The sequence below is a fragment of the Electrona antarctica genome (assembly GCF_951216825.1).
Source record: "Electrona antarctica genome assembly, chromosome: 13".
In the NCBI taxonomy this organism is placed as follows: domain Eukaryota; kingdom Metazoa; phylum Chordata; class Actinopteri; order Myctophiformes; family Myctophidae; genus Electrona; species Electrona antarctica.
The window spans coordinates 45,650,513-45,667,195 of record NC_136794.1 but is presented as its reverse complement, the minus strand read 5'-3'; the positions used below and the strand labels follow the sequence as shown (position 1 = coordinate 45,667,195).

At 41.9% G+C, this 16,683-nt stretch overlaps 1 protein-coding gene across 6 annotated transcripts in view; it reads right to left on the bottom strand.

The window, feature by feature from the left end:
- The window catches only part of LOC306935898 (tudor domain-containing protein 1-like), a 36,324-nt gene extending 20,375 nt beyond the window's left edge, over positions 1-15,949 (bottom strand). For 3 of the 6 annotated variants that reach the window (XM_079519214.1, XM_079519216.1, XM_079519217.1), the window contains exons 1-11: positions 15,668-15,949; positions 13,606-13,710; positions 12,492-12,529; positions 12,077-12,122; positions 11,562-11,679; positions 10,740-10,803; positions 9,539-9,643; positions 8,841-9,023; positions 7,570-7,719; positions 4,252-4,420; positions 3,312-3,389 (exon numbers count right to left, since the gene is read on the bottom strand). In XM_079519214.1, the coding sequence (XP_079375340.1) occupies positions 3,312-3,389; positions 4,252-4,420; positions 7,570-7,719; positions 8,841-9,023; positions 9,539-9,643; positions 10,740-10,803; positions 11,562-11,679; positions 12,077-12,122; positions 12,492-12,529; positions 13,606-13,693 (1,039 nt within the window). In that variant the 5' untranslated portion in view covers positions 13,694-13,710; positions 15,668-15,949. The remainder of the gene's footprint in view (positions 1-3,311; positions 3,390-4,251; positions 4,421-7,569; positions 7,720-8,840; positions 9,024-9,538; positions 9,644-10,739; positions 10,804-11,561; positions 11,680-12,076; positions 12,123-12,491; positions 12,530-13,605; positions 13,711-15,667) is intronic. The other 3 variants (XM_079519213.1, XM_079519218.1, XM_079519215.1) reach the window with 2 other exon arrangements.
- Positions 15,950-16,683: the final 734 nt, after the last annotated feature.

Sequence of the window (16,683 nt, the reverse complement as noted above, 5' to 3'; positions counted from 1 at the left end):
ACTCCTCCTTCTGGGACGTGACATCCTCCAAGTACATAAAGTACGAGAGCAACGCAACGGCCCACACAGCGACCCCTACGCCCAAAGACTGGACCTGGGCTGGGTCGTTATAGGCAACGTTCACACGGGTTCAGACCACAGCCCAGCAGTTGTTACCTCTTATCACACTAATGTGCAAGAAAACGGATGTCCATCCTTCTTAACTCCATGCTCAACCCAGCTTCAGGTCAAGGAGACATTCAGTGCCATGGCACATGTCAAGGTCCAGACGGCCGCAACCTTCAGCTCCACAGTGGACAGACAACAAGCAGACGCCGCGTCGACCATCACAACTTCCAGCCAAGCAAGCTACACTTCAGGCCTACTTGTCAACCCGGTCAGCAGCCACATGGAACCAACGGTCACTACAGTCTGCAGCACATCTAGATCACCGTCCACAACATCAGTCACCCCTCCAAATGTGACAGCCCATGTTCAGCCTCTCTGTAGCCCCTTGTCACACTCTGCGTCTGCCCTTCGAAACGACACAGAGTCATTCCTGGAGCTACCACCTCAGGCTCCCACACTACTTCACAAAAGGTCAGCATCAGTCCGTATCAACCCTTTCTCAAAGACAAGCTCTCACTATGATGCCTCGACACAGAGAAGTATTGCCACACAGCCTTCTGATCATCTCTTCCACCCTACAGTCCCACCACCTGCAGACAGGAATCTCCTGCAGCTCTCTGGGAAGGTTGCCGACCAAGAGTATCTGTCTGCCATTAGGACAGCATCCCCTACTCCCCACTCAATACACAGTCCCTCACACCTCACTGATGAGACCCAGGACACCCCCTTTCTCATGTCACTTGTCACCATACTGGCGCACCAGTTGTATGCCCCCCTGCCCCCTCCAGAGACATTCAACGGCGGAGGTTTCCACCGCCAGCGGTGGAGACAGGTACATTGTCTCGCCAACGTCTTTTAGAATAGACTGTCGCAAGAGTACCTTCCAAAGCCCTACTGCCCTGGTCAAAAGGCCTGTCTTTGAGACAGTCCTCCTTATGTCAGTTATGGTTCTGGACTCACTTTAGTCACCTATCTTTGGACAGTACTGCAATGTTTCATTTGTTTTATTGTTTGTTTAGTGGCATTTGATAACAAATACCAGGCGAGGAGTGTCATGTTCTATTTCAGAACATACTGAACTTTTCTGTGTTTTTGCGCCCTCTGGTGGACACTATTTAACTTTGGGGTTCCTTGCATTTACCTTCATTCACAAGCAAGACGCTAGTCGATGCGGTCACACAGTTCAACTGCTTATACAGTATTCTTATACATTTTCTGTTCATGTTCTGGAAAGTATCGTCTGTGAGTACTATGACTGCAATCAGTTCTGAGGTGTATTGTACATTCTGTAGCCTTGTGCTTTGTTTGGATTTCCCCATTGTATTTGTGTTTGGTGCTGAGCATAGATTGCCTGCTCATGCTAAGCTAGCGCTAGCTTCCATTCATTCCTGTACATTGACATGTGGTGCTAGTTTCACAGTTTGGCTAACACTAGCTTTATGCAAACTAGAAGCATTCCAGCATTGTTTCATTCTGACATTGTGTCAATTCATGTACATGTGGTACAGCAATTCATATATGTTTTATGATACAGTTCATGGTTCAATTCATTCCAAATCACATTTCAGTAATGTGCAGTGTTATAAAAATGGGTTAACTATTTACATATATCTACAAGCTATTTACAGTACATTTTCTATAGTCATTTCATGTCACTTAAGATGAGTTACTGTGAAATACACTTACTGCTTGTAGACATGTATTTGTATGTTTTTCCATGCTGCTTATTATTTTATTGAATGTTGTACAAATGGGCATTATTTAATTAGTGCTTTTTTGTTATTGTATGTTTCAGTTTTACAAATTTGCCTTGATTCCTGGTTTGGAGAAGAAGTAAAAACATCTTCAAACTTTACTCTGCCTCTGACCGTCTCTTCAAGTCAAGTGTTAGCTGTCTGTTAATTTGTGTACCCTCCACACACATTGAGAACAGAACAGTCATGACTATTTTGTTCACTATTGTGAGGTTTATTGTATATGACTAAGCAAGTTTCAACTGTGATTTACTCTGTAACGGTAGATGGTAATAACTCAATTTCTTTTTTATAATACAGTATACATTCAAGTCTATATTTTGATACATATCATGGGCACCAAGTCATATCAAAACAATGTCCTTGGATGTGTTTTTTATCAAAACTGTGTTTCTTCATAACAGGTTTTTGAGATACATGCATGAATAGACAAGGTACTGGTAAGACTATGTAAACATGGTATATATCAAAATGTGCGTTAGAATGTCTAATTTTACCCCAAAAAAGAATTGAGTTTATATGATGTTCCAATTTCAGAGCTATGGGGACTTTTAGCTGGATAGGTCAGATTGATCATGACTGACCATGCTATTTATAGATGGCAAAATATCTACAGTGGTACGTGTGAGAAACTTTTTATTTTATTTTAATTGAACTAGACAACTCACCCTTTAAAATGAGATATTGCATGGCTATGTACGCCCAGCAGAAAAAAAGTTATTTAGAAAATAAAACTTCAACCGGGCATAACTTTTTTTGGTTGTCCTAGAAACAGAAAACAGTGTAAATGCAGGCTCTTTTAAATGGCTTCCAACACAAGAACTAAACATTTTATCAACTCAGTTCATTTTTTTCCTGGAAGCAGACAAGTCAAGCTTTCTCTGAAGGTCTTTCGTTGTCACACATTCACAACAGAGAATTTTCAATAAATCATTCAAAAACGCCATTCTGCCATAGAGAAGTCTACCTACTATATAGAAATCCTTGAAACGCTCAAAGAGTTAAGCAACTAGTCGACTAGTTTACTAGTCGACTAGTAAATCCACTAGTCGACCTTGCTGGTACTAGTCGACTAGTTGATAAGAAAAAAAGAAAAAAAAGTTTTTTTTTTTTTTTTTTTACCGATTTTGTAGGCCTCAATATCAGGTAGATTATAGTTATAGTCACCAATGTACACAGTTTTTAAATGTACAAATATTATTTCCCAAAACAAAACAAAAAAAAAGGTGGTTTAACAACTAGTCGACTAGTCGACTAGTAAACTAGGCAACTAGTCAACTAGTAAAAATGACTAGAAGTGAATTTTAACGTGTCGGACCGCTGATTCGAACTGGCGATTTAGCTGCCACTAAATCATATCATATCAGTGTGTGTGTGTGTGTGTGTGTGTGTGTGTGTGTGTGTGTGTGTGTGTGTGTGTGTGTGTGTGTGTGTGTGTAGTCAACTCACTGATGTCTTGTTCAGAGGGTTTCTTGGTCTCCTTGGCGGCGTAACCCTGGTCCAACAGGAACGTGCTCAGGTGTTTACCTTCAAGGAATCAAAGGGAAGATGATGTTCTTTGGTTATTGAATCAAAGGGAAGATGATGTTCTTTGGTTATTGAATCAAAGGGAAGATGATGTTCTTTGGTTATTGAATCAAAGGGAAGATGATGTTCTTTGGTTATTGAATCAAAGGGAAGATGATGTTCTTTGGTTATTGAATCAAAGGGAAGATGATGTTCTTTGGTTATTGAATCAAAGGGAAGATGATGTTCTTTGGTTATTGAATCAAAGGGAAGATGATGTTCTTTGGTTATTGAATCAAAGGGAAGATGATGTTCTTTGGTTATTGTCGTCATAATGTGCACATTCTGCACAACATGTGAATGATCATTATTATCATAGAATATAATACTACTTATGAGGAAGTGTTTAATGGAAATACTATATGGAAGGAGGCGTGTTTCCAGTCTCTGTGTCCACAATAAGTTATTGGCATCGGCAGCCACGAGTGTGCAGCTATACTCTTTATTCTTTAGCGTTAAATCCATCGCAAGGACAAAAATGTTTGAGAACTACTGGTTTAAGGCTCATACATAGTCTGGATTTTCGGTGGTTAGGTGACCACCGAACTACAACATGACGTCACGAGCCACGGTGAAGAGCAAACCACCGCCACCGCTCCAGCCCTTCTCTCTGTTTTTACTCACCACCGCTCAACGTTATTTCAGCTCCGGTGGTCAGCTCACCACCGGAGCGGTGGTCAGCTCACCACCGGAGCGGTGGTCACCTCACCACCGGAGCTGTGGTCACCTCACCACCGGAGTGGTAGTCACCTCACCACCGAAAAACCAGACTATGAATAGGCCTTTAGAAGGCCCAGGTCTTAATGGGTTGAAAGGAACTGACCAAAGGCTGACAGCAGGATGTCCACGGTGAAGACGTGTCCATTCTCTGACGTGTCCATCACGCTGACTGGGAGACACTTGCCGCTCATCACCTGCTTCACAGCCATGCAACACTCCCTGGTCCAGCTGCCAGCCACTGGTACCACCCCGGACAGACAGCACTCCAGAACCTGGACCCAAAAACCCAGCAGAGTGGAGTTTAGACACACTGGTACCACCCCGGACAGACAGCACTCCAGAACCTGTACCCCACAACCCAGCAGAGTGGAGTTTAGACACACTGGTACCACCCCGGACAGACAGCACTCCAGAACCTGTACCCCACAACCCAGCAGTGGAGTTTAGACACACTGGTACCACCCCGGACAGACAGCACTTCAGAACCTGTACCCCACAACCCAGCAGAGTAGAGTTAGATTATGGTGAGCAGACAGTGCCTTGTAGGCCAGGTGTAGGTGTGGAAATATCCATGATATTGATATTGTTCAATAATGAATAGGTACTATACCAGTGTTGACTACTGCTAGCACAGACATACCTAAAAAGGACCCCCGCCTGTGAAGTCCCAAAGAGAACAATGGGGGTAGGGGTTGAGGTGTGAAAAGGCTCCCTCTCAAGGGAAGAGCCAGAACCACTAGTAAGTTCCACCAGCAGCATGCTTCTCAAAGACAACCTAGCACATGTCAGTTGTAATACTTCCTGGTCTTTCAACCAATAGTAAAGTTGGCTGTAAACCAACCACAGGAAAGGCTGTTACCATGTGCACCAGCAGCCAATGATGCCAAGCTGGTTTAAGACCGGCCCACAGGGCGGTCCCCACTAAACAGAGGTTTTAAAGGGCCATGCGATGATTCTAGTAAGTTAGATTCAGCAACCAAGGAACGAATCCATACCTCTCCAGAAACCTGAAGAGAGACTCGGATGGGGAACTGGTAATTACTGTTTATTGCCTACTATCTCTGTTAAATACAAATGATTAGAACGTATATGGGAATGTAACAAATGTATATTATTGTGTTTCTATATCTATTTCAGGTTTAAAATCTATGCCCATGTACCACTAAAGCCATACCTGGCACTAACATCTGTCAATTAGGACAACTTATAATTGGTTATGATAGACACTTTTCACTGTCTTTAATAGCTCAATTAATCTGTTACCATACTTATCTAAAACCAGGCAGTCTGTGCAGATAAGCCATTTATAGATGTGTTTAACTAAATGTTTGTTGAAACCAATTAATTAATAATAAAGTTATGAAATACACTGTCGTCCTAAAATATGATTGGCGTGAATATTAGCTACTGCTCTCCCGAGATCTCAAATTAGGTGTCTTCTACCTATAGTAAAGTGTGACAACCACAGAATGCTAGAAAGATGTACAGTAGGCAATCGATACTGAGGCGTAAACCTCAGTAATGGCTGCGCCCCAAGGCACCCCTCCTCCATGGATTCGTGTATAGACACTCGACAAAGTCAGATGCACCACGGTAGGCACATTCCAACACAACCTCTGTCGCGTGGAAGCCTCATACCGTATTGTACCGAATGTTAAGACGACTCTGATTATAAGACTCCCATTTTTCAAGACTCATTTGTGGGAAAAGAACATTGAATGTCAAATAGTCTAGTCCTCGATTATAATACGACCGTAGGATATTTCCATTGGAATAAAAAACATCTTATATTCAGGCCAATAGAGCACCGAAGTCTGACGTCAATATCGGTAGAGGGCGCAAATCCACAGGTTCGTGTACTTTGTATTTGTATTGTAATCCCCATAGAAGGATTTTAGATCGCCTCATATAAGAACTGTGTTTGAAAAATAAACAGGTCACCCGGCCGTTTCACTCATATGGATATGAAGAATCAACTGACTGAGAGAAAACCGAAACAGACTGTATCATATGAGTGACTGACTGTTGCAAACGATACAGAGACACCTCCCCGACAATAACGCCGAGACAACTTGTTTATTTTTGGACGCTTATAGTAGACGATTTTAAGATGAGCCCATGTTATTCTCCATAGAGAAATTACTTCCGCGAACCAGGGGAATCGAAGGGATGAGCGAGTTACGTCAGGACTTCGGTGCTCTATAGCAGGGGTTCTCAACACGTGGGTCGCGACCCCTCTGGGGGTCGCCAAATTATTTTGGGGGGGGTCCCCAAATTATTTTCAAAAATAAAAAAAATAAAAACGTTTTTTTTTTTCCTTTTTGCAACTGAATGGCTGGAAAATGGAAATGAAGAGTTTACATATACACACATACACCTTCCCTAATGATTGTCTCCACCAGGCCGAAGGCATGGGGAGAGTGTATGTTTTGCACTCCGTCCGTGTGTGTGTGTGTGTGTGTGTGTGTGTGTGTGTCCGTCCGTCCGTCCGTCCTTCCGTCCGTCCGTTACCAGCTAATCTCCGGCACCGTTAACCCGGTCGATGCCAAACTTTGCACACACACTCCCTGGATGCCAACGATGAACCTCTGCCCCGCATTTTCCAGAACGGCCTGTTACAGCGCCACCATGAGGCAGCTTTTCACATTTTTTACTTAAAACTGCACCGATCTGCGTGAAACGTTGCATGCACACTCCCTAGAGGCCAAGGACAAACCTTTGACCTGCATTTTCCGCATCTGCCTTTTATAGCGCCAACAGGAGGCCGACTTTTGTAAAACACATTTTTTGATATTACTCCTCCAGATTCTGTCCAAAAATCTCACACATCGTTACACAGTATCTCTATGGTCATGTGCTCAAGTCGGATCTGTCCGATATTTCATCTTCCATCCTAATTGGCTATAATTGGCTTTCACAGTTTGCAAGATTTTGAACAAAAGCCTCAAATCATGAACGCAGCATGCAATTTACGTGAAATCTTTCACACATTTTCTTACTAGGCTGAGGAATATATCCCACCCTTTTCACATTGGCCTGTTATAGCGCCACCAACAGGTTGATTTTTGCAAAACACATTTTTGGAACAAAATGCCTCAAATCATCCAATTGCCATCAAAGGCAAACATGTTTATATTACTCCTAAACATTTTGCCAAACATCTCACACAGTCCTATCCTCCTGGTGGAGACCTGTGCCCAGAAGGGCACTTTTTCTAGTTATATCTGGTTTCAGTATTTATTGATGGTGTATTGTCTCTATTATTAAGGTTATTGTAGCAGTCAATTTATATTGGGGGTCGGGAGGGGGCGGGGCGGGGGTCCCGAGACACTGCCAAAGCATCTCCGGGGGTCCCCGGCCAAAAACGTTGAGAACCCCTGCACTATAGGGGTATATCGAAATCAAAAGATTCACTACTCACACAGGGAGGCATGGTCTGCAGGTTGACTGGAAGTGGTTTGATCAGGTCCCTGTCCAGAGGAACGTCCTCCTCGTTACCAAAGTCCACGTAGAGGACAGTGGCCTTCTTCTGGTCCGAGGACACCGACAGGACAACACCTCTGTACCAATTCTGCAGACACACGGACACACACACACACACACACACACACACACACACACACACACACACACACACAATGTTTTGCTTTTTCCATGTCAAGGACCCCCAAATTAATATATATTTTGCAGCACCCTTCTGAAAAGATTGCGTGCTAGGGACCCCCATACAAGATTTCAATCAATCAATCAAGCTTTATTTATATAACACAATTGAGAAGTGTGGTCCAAAGTGCTTATTTGTGATAAAAGGTTTAATTGTAGAGAAAAGTCCTTGTGCCGACCTACAAGGACAGGTGCGGAGGCGGAAAACAAATGCGAATCATGAGAAAAAAAAAGGTCACGCACACCCCATTTAGTTTTCTGTTTCTATATCAGTGGTGCTCAACCCTTTTCATGTCAAGGACCCCCAGAATTATCTGGTTGTGGATCCCCATCTGAAAATCTTTTGTTCCAGGGACCACCCCAGAAGCAAAGAATTGAGTTAAAAAGATTTGCGACAGATTTTCACGATTTTTCAAAAATAGCAGATCTACAAGCTCATAGCCCACCGTGCTATGAACATAAAGCTTAAAACACCAAAAGGGGTTCCCGTCCTGAATGGGTTAACTTATAGAGCAGCATTTTATTTCAGCTGAGTGACAACGTTTCGGTCTAAACCAGGGGTTCTCAACCCGTGGGTCGCGACCCCTCGGGGGGTCGCCAAATTATTTTAGGGGGTCCCCAAATTATTTTCAAAAAAAAAAAAAAAAAAAAGTTTTAATTTTATGTTTTTCACGATTTTTCAAAAATAGCAGACCTACAAGCTCGTAGCGCGCCACTCGGTGGCGCGCTATGAGCTTGTAGATCTGCTATTTTTCAATAGCTAAATTATAACAATGCTTAAAACACCAAAAGGGGTTCCCGCCCAAAATGGTTTAAGGTTATTGTAGCAGTCAATTTATATTGGGGGTCGGGAGGGGGCGGGCGGGGGTCCCGAGACGTTGCCAAAGCATTTTCGGGGGTCCCCGGCCAAAAACGTTGAGAACCCCTGGTCCAAAACGACCTTCTATCATACCTGATCAGGTAAGATAAAGGTAAGAAAAGTAAGTGATTGAGTGTATGTATGTGTGTGTGTGTGTGTGTGTGCCTCACCCCATCCATAGAGAACTGGACGGTGCACACCTCTCCTAGGCTGGGGGTGTATGAGGTGGTGGGGGGCTCGTTGCTGGTGGTCTGCTGCAGCGCTGTGCCAATGCTCTTCATGTTCTCCGACACCTGGGGGTCCTGAGGGAGCACGAAGAACCTGCTGGGGCTGCTGAACTCTGCCACCATGCCCTACACACACACACACACACACACACACGTCAGTATTGCTACGCCGTGGCGTTACTTAAACTCCCTGCCACAGCCACGCCTCCTTGAAGTTTTGTAGTCTTTTTAGGTACTTTTCAAGATTCCGGATTTCCGGATTAAATTCTGTTAAGTTTCTCAGAAAGACCTCAGGTTTAAAGCTGCTATAAGCAATAATATGTCAATTTTAATGACCTTTTTTTTTTTTTTTTTTCAGACAGCCAGCCATTGGTCGATTTGCCTGTCTACTTCCTGATTGGAGACCAGGTTTTTTTTCGACCAATGACAAAGCTTCTAGGAACATCTTTGAATGCAGATTGCGGTCCCTAGATGTGTCACAGAGACTACTGTACATTTTTTGGGAGCGTTCTACCCATTGCTGGCTGTGTGAATGTCATTAAAACAAAACCTCACAATGTCCATTTGATGTATTTATTCATAGCTAAGCGGTGTTAAGAGGACCATTGGTTGTACTGTAGCTACATAGTGTTAGTGAACACCTTCATTTCTGTTCCTTTGGCGATGCCGTGGGCTTTCAGGTCTTTCAGGTAGATTCGCTGAGGGGAGGGGCTTCGCTGGGGGGTGTCGTCATCACAGACACTCCGCTAAACCAGACAAGCACATTATATAAAAAAAAAACACATTTTTACACCCAAGATGATCAATTAAGATCCATATTTGTCTTATGAATTGTGTGCATCTGTGTAGGTCATGTTGTAAAACCATGCTGTTGTTACTATTCCTTTCTGTATAATATACAGGGCAAGTTAACCCATTTAGGCCCGACGTCAAAATAAAAAAAAACCTTCACTCTGAAAGAATATATATACACAAAGATTTGTGCCGCATTTTTACGATTTTTCTAAAATAGCAGACCTACAAGCTCATAGCGCGCCACTCGGTGCTGCGCTATGAGCTTGTAGATCTGCTATTTTCCAATAGCTAAAGTATAACATAATGCTTAGTTAAAACACCAAAAGGGGTTCCCGCCCCAAAATGGGTTAAAAAAAGAGACCTTGGTTTCAATGGATTCCCCTGAAATCAAGGTTTCATTATTTCATTATGATACTGCCGCCACCGACATACAGTATTTATTTTTAAACATACGTTTATTCATTTTCTTATTTGACATAGAATTTTCAATCAATTACTGACATATATTTGTTATTACATACATACCATATTGATCCTGTGAATACTTGAATGGGTTTGTGAGATTTGACACAATATCGATACCAGCTATGTATTCTAAGTCAAGAAAGACACTCGCGTCTCTGTCTCTCTCTCTCTCTGTGTCTCTAAATGTCACATAATGCAGGAGGCAGCAAAATGTTGTGTTATTGAAAACAAGCACTTCCAAACTCTGACACTTAGAAAAATAATCAAATGCAGGGCATTTATTGACAGAAAGTATAGCTCATGACGTTTCTATGGTGGATTTTTATGAAAGAAAAACTTTGCAGATAGAAAGAGGACAATTCAAGCTTTTCCTACAGCTGCAATGTTGGTGAGTTTAACATTGTTTAATGCAATCAGACAGGACTTTTCTGTTTGGATGAATGGGCTGTCAAGGCCAGAAAGTAGTTTTTTGCCACTCAGTGGGCGTTCCCGCATAACTTCCAGGTACGATGATGTCACGTGCATACCCTCTATACAAAGTGTCTCTTCCTCAGCAGAAGAGACACAAAGTGGTGTTTTTACCTGTGGCTGCGGTGGTACATCCCTCTCCCCCATCGCTGCTGGACCCGGGCTCTCCTGAGTGTTACTGTTGATACACAAAATACAAGAAAATCATAAGAAACTGCAGGATCTCTGAAGGTTGCATGAAAGGGCTATAGAGCGTTGCAGTCCTGCCCCCTCGAGAGACCCGGAAAAGAAATCCCTGTTCATTTTCCTCATAGACTTTTCAGAAAGTATTTATTTAAAGACGTTTACGCCGCGGACAAAGCCAACTCTTGTCGTGACAAATCATGACAATAAACACTTTATTCGTTGTTTTTCTTCTTTGTAATTTGTTTGGTCCAAAATATTGTGTTTGTTGTCATGATTTGTCACGACTCGAGTTGGCTTCGTACGACGCTTAAAAGGTCTTTAAATAAATACTTTTTGAAATGTCTATGGGAAAAATGCATTGGGAATTATTTCCTGGGCCTGGCGTAGTCATGAAAGGGGGCGGGGCTGTGACGCTCTATAGAACCACGATACTCACGCCTCAATAAGTAAGTAAATAACTCCCCAAGTAAATAATTGGTACTAGGGAAAAATGTGGTTCCATTTGCCTCAAGAGTTAATCCATTTAGGCCTGACGTCAAAATAAAAAAAACGTTCGCTCTGAAAGAATATTTATTCAAAGAGTTGTGCCGCATTTTTACGTTTTTTTCAAAAATAGCAGACCTACAAGCTCGTAGCTGAGCTTGTAGATCTGCTATTTTTTAACAGCTAAAGTATAACATAATGCTTAAAACACCAAAAGGGGTTCCCACCCTCAAAATGGATTAAGTGGTGAATTTATCACTGCCTTACGTGTCACCGGGGTCAGCCGTGCTGACCCAGCACACGTGTCTGTGTGCTGGCCAGTCTTGTGTCTGACAGTGAATGGAGCAGTAGAAGGCCTTCCTGCAGCGGACACATCGGAAGTTCCCTGTTGGGACCACAGTGACAGCAGAGATTCATTTATATACTCTGTCATGCAATAACACGTCAAGCACAGGGGCTGTGACGATTACAACAGGGTGCATACTTAGTTTAGACTAGTCATTGGTTAAGGTTAGGTTTAGGTGTGCTGCCCCGTGGGAGGTTAGGTTTAGGGTGAGGGTTTGAGAGGTTGTAGTTGTAGGACTAATGACTGGTCTAACCAATGACTAGGCTAAACCAAAAACTGTCTAAACTAACATTTAAGTGGATGATTAATTGTTACAAATATTTTTTGATTAACAACTTAATTGTGTTGTTGTGTTGGCATTAAACATTATTTTCCAAACACAGCTTTGAAATGTAACAAATATTACATCATATATTGGGAGATGACAGTGACTTACCTCGCTTACTGCAATAGTTGCACAAGTTCACAGTCACGTCTGGGAGCTGTGAAGGGGGGGAACATTTCACGTCCAAATTTCATTCTGACCCCTCCACGAAAAGGCCTCGTTGTCATGAACCCTTATATATCATTTAAACATTATGGATCAATAGTGTGACTGTTTTTCGTCTGTGGCATTCAAATATAACAGTTGAGGTCAGAATAGAACAAACTGATTAAGATACAACAGTGGTTCTCAAACGTTACACGGTAATTTCAACAAGGACCCCCATAACTGAGGTTCCATTTGTATACTCACAGAGTTACAGACCTGTAAGGGTCCATTTCTAACTCCCCAAGGAACCATGAGGGTTCACTTTGAGAACCACAGAGATAACATGCTTATTTTAGCGATGGATGAACCGGATACATACTGATGAATGATGATCATTGGTCACTGGATTTGCACCACCTGCAACGAAGAAAAACGACAGTTTTAGGATAACGCTGCATGATAACTGACTTTAGTTAAGAATAGGTGGGTAATGATTTCAGTGGAATTGTAGGGTTATTTTTTTTCCTCAAGCCTAAAAAATATTTTTTGTTTAACACTAGGGGTGTCAGGAATCTCCAAATCCAGTCATGTGACTTTTGATTTCAACATTTCAAGGTCTAAACGTTTTGTTTTTTAAAATCACACTGGCGAAAAATACATAATAATAATAAGTATTTGTAACGCACTTTAAAGAAGCAGAAATATTGGTGGCTTCTTGCAGGTGAAGAAACTCAAGCTGTCGGTTTTAAGGTACCCCTCTGCCATCTAGTGGCTGTTCTATTAACTGCACTTTACCTCAAACAGCAGGCGATTGATGTCACTGAATATTTTATTAGCAGGATTGTTGACAGTACATGTAGGATTATGATAACGTGTAGGGCCTGCAAATGATCATTTTCTTAGCGGTTATGCTATCTATATAATGTAGAAATAGTCTCTGTCGGGTGAAAACCTCATATGTCCACAACTGTTACTTTTAAGGATTCAAATACAAAAAATGAAAGCAGCAGAACTACAAGCTCAAAATGTTTCGAGCTTGTGGATCTGCACATTTTTGGCCTGGTGCATAATCACCTCAGAGAACCTAGTATAAACCTGAGATATATTTATAACCCATTTAGACTTGAGGACGATTCTACAAATGTCTTCTAAAAATCCTGACAGTTTTCTGAAAAACCCAGGTTTCCATGTCAGTCGTTCTCAAACATTTCCATGTCAAGGACCCCCAAGATTATATGTAATTGGCCGCCGACCCCGCCAACTGAAATACCGTATGTTGTTCCAGGGACCCCCCCAGAAGCAACTACAAGCTCGTAGTGCGGCACTCGGTGCAGCGCTACGAGCTTGTAGATCTGCTATTTTTCAATAGCTAAAGTATAACATAATGCTTAAAACACCAAAAGGGGTTCCCACCCCCAAAATGGGTCAAAATGGGAAGTTTTACTACGTAGTGTATTGGTTAAACGAGCTGAAAGTGTCAGTCCGGTTGATACCTGTTCCCAGAGAGGCCGGGGTGAGTGGAGCTGTGGTGCTGGGCTTCCTCAGAGGAAGGTTGGGACCGACCACCGTGGGACCGTTCATGGTTTCAAACTTTCAATCTACAAAAAAAAAAAAAGTAATACACTCATCAATAATCATCGTACTGTAAAGGCTCATACATAGTCTGGATTTTCGGTGGTGAGGTGACCACCGAACTACAACATGACTTCACAAGCCACGGTGAAGAGCAAACCACCGCCACCGCCCTTCTCTCTGTTTTTACTCACCACCGCTCAACGTTATTTCAGCTCCGGTGGTCACCTCAACACGGCCACCTCACCACCGAAAATCCAGACTACTGTATGAATAGGCCCTAAGGCCTATTCATAGAGAGAAGGGCTGGAGCGGTGGCGGTGGTTTCCTCTTCACCGCGGCTTGTGACGTCATGTTTTAGTTCGGTGGTCACCTCACCACCGAAAATCCAGACTATGTATGAGCCTTTAAAGCTAACAGTGTTGTGTGCTGAAGAATAGCAGACCCACAAGCTATAAGCTCACAATCCGGCGTCATGGATGGTCTGCTATTTCCGCACACGACACACCATCAGCGCAGTGGTTCTCAATGTTCTTTCATGTCAAGGACCCCCCAAATGTATGTGGCCGCTGAACTCCAGAAGCAAAGATTTAAGTTAAAAGTTTTCACTTTAAAATGTATCTAAAATAGCATATGTACAAGCTCATAATATACCATGGCTTTGATTGATTGATTGATTGAAATATGTATTAACAGTTTGCAGAATTACAGTACATTTCAAGCACAGACTCAATACAAAGACTGTTAACTGTGAGTGGACGACCCAATTAAGCATTACACTTGTTGGCACAAAGTGACATGCTATGAGCTTGTATATCTGCTATTTTGGAATATTCACAGTATAAAATAAATATGGTTAAAATTATTGTGACCAGACCCTATATATTAACTATTTTTACTATTTCACAATGGCATCACAGTGTGACGTGTGCTTCTAGATAAAATAAATCATTGCACAAAAAAATGGAGATGATGGTCTGCAAGCTAATGTAATTAATTTGGCGATCCTTGGCTTGCAAGTTTGTGAGAACATCATTCATAATTCCTCATCATTGATGGGTTTCAATTAGTTTCCCATGGCTTCTGCAAAACTAAAACTTTATATCCATTAAAACCAACCTTTCTGCAGGTTAACAGCCGCCTATTCATGTTAAGCCTGTGTGAACGATGGCTAAGACAGCTGCAGCTCATTAAATTAATTAGAACGGTTGTTTGAAGCCTTGACATTTTTAATAAATACATGTTTGTCAAGAAAATAGCACGCTAAAAGAATATTAAATTACTAGTACTAGGCCTACTATAGTATTCAATTCTATGACCTAACCGATCTAAAAGCTATCCATACATTGCAGAACAGCCGCATTGATCGCTTGTAGATCAGTTTTTTTTTTGTTTTCTCAGAGACCGTATAATGAAATCAAGTCATGAGGTGCAGGGACTCCACGAAATATAAAACTAGCTCAACGTTTCACTAGTCATTTTTACATTAACTGTAGACCTACAAACTGTACAAAGTTAATGTACCGGGTATTAGTGGTTGTATTAGTTTTATTTTTACCTATAACACATGGTTCAGGTCGAATTAAAGCGTCAATCAGTGAAGTTAAGCTACACTACGCGTCCACAATCTCCTTTGGATATTCCATACATTTCCCATGGCTAGTAGTAGTACAGAAGTACAAAACCCTTTTCAAATTCCTTACTGAATCAATCTCCATATCTGTATATTGACGAACAATAAACACCTTTTAAAAGTTGGGGTGGACAAAATGTGAAATCAAACGCAACGGCTATGGTGGCTGCTATTAAAATCACCATGCCCATCCCAGGCCTCTTTTTAATTAAGAGTTTTACAGTCAAGAGATGCATATAATGTCATAAATCCAAGACAGTCAGATGGAATAACATTAGAAAGGCATATTAACTCGTGTCTGACGACAGTGAGGAATGAATTAGGAACATATAAATTAGGTTTTGTTTTACCGGCGAGTCCACGTGCGTCTTGTTGGTGGTGGATAGAAGTATACTGGTCTGGTTCTGGTAGAGGACCCGGATGGATGGATGGACTACACAGGTGTCACATGTTAGTGCATAATTGCATGTTTGCACTGCAAGCCTACTGCACCAAGACAGGGACGTCTAGCTCTGGTCCATAGCTCTAATAGTATAATCTTATCTGACAGAAGGAATTGACAATTGAAGCATGGTCCAGATTTATTTTGTGGGCTAGAATATTAGAAAAGTGAACCAATATTTGATATTTGATTGTTGTTCAGAAACAAACATCAAAAAAACAGAAAAAACTTGTTTCTTTACAGTCAATTCCTTCTGTCAGATAAGATTATACTAAGATCCCCTGACCAGTCAACTGCCCAACCGTGCGTGCCCTACTCACATTGTGTATTAGTAAAAGTACCAATACATATAATTGTATTGGAGTTGGAGTAAAATTACAATATTTGCGACTGAGATGTAGTGGAGTAGAAGTAGTAGCCTACTGACAATTGGAAATTGTCAGTAGGCTAACAGTAGCCTAATTGAGTAAATTTAGTTACTTTTTGATCAGGTATAAAATAAACCAGCACATACATGAACTAAAAATTGACTTTTGAGTGATGCTGTAGTATGATCAAGTTCATTTATTAATTACGAAAAGAAAAAAAACACGTTTATAGAAGAGGTTTCTGCCACCAACACCAACGATATACAAGATTAAAAAATATATATATATATATATATATATATATTAGGTGAGGAGGGAGGGGCAGCAGTGGCACATGGGTAGAGTGGCCGCTTGGGAACCAGAAGGCTCCCAGTTCAATCCTGGGCTCCCCTAGCCCGTCTCCGGACCCCCCGGGTTGAGCTCCTTTGGACCCCTAACCCATAGGGTCCGTTCCCATCGACTTCAAACGACGTGCTCATTTCAATACGCAGGCAGACTTACCCTCTCCAACGCGTGTGCTGCGCTGTGTGTGTGATGCTGACATATTCCAAAAGAA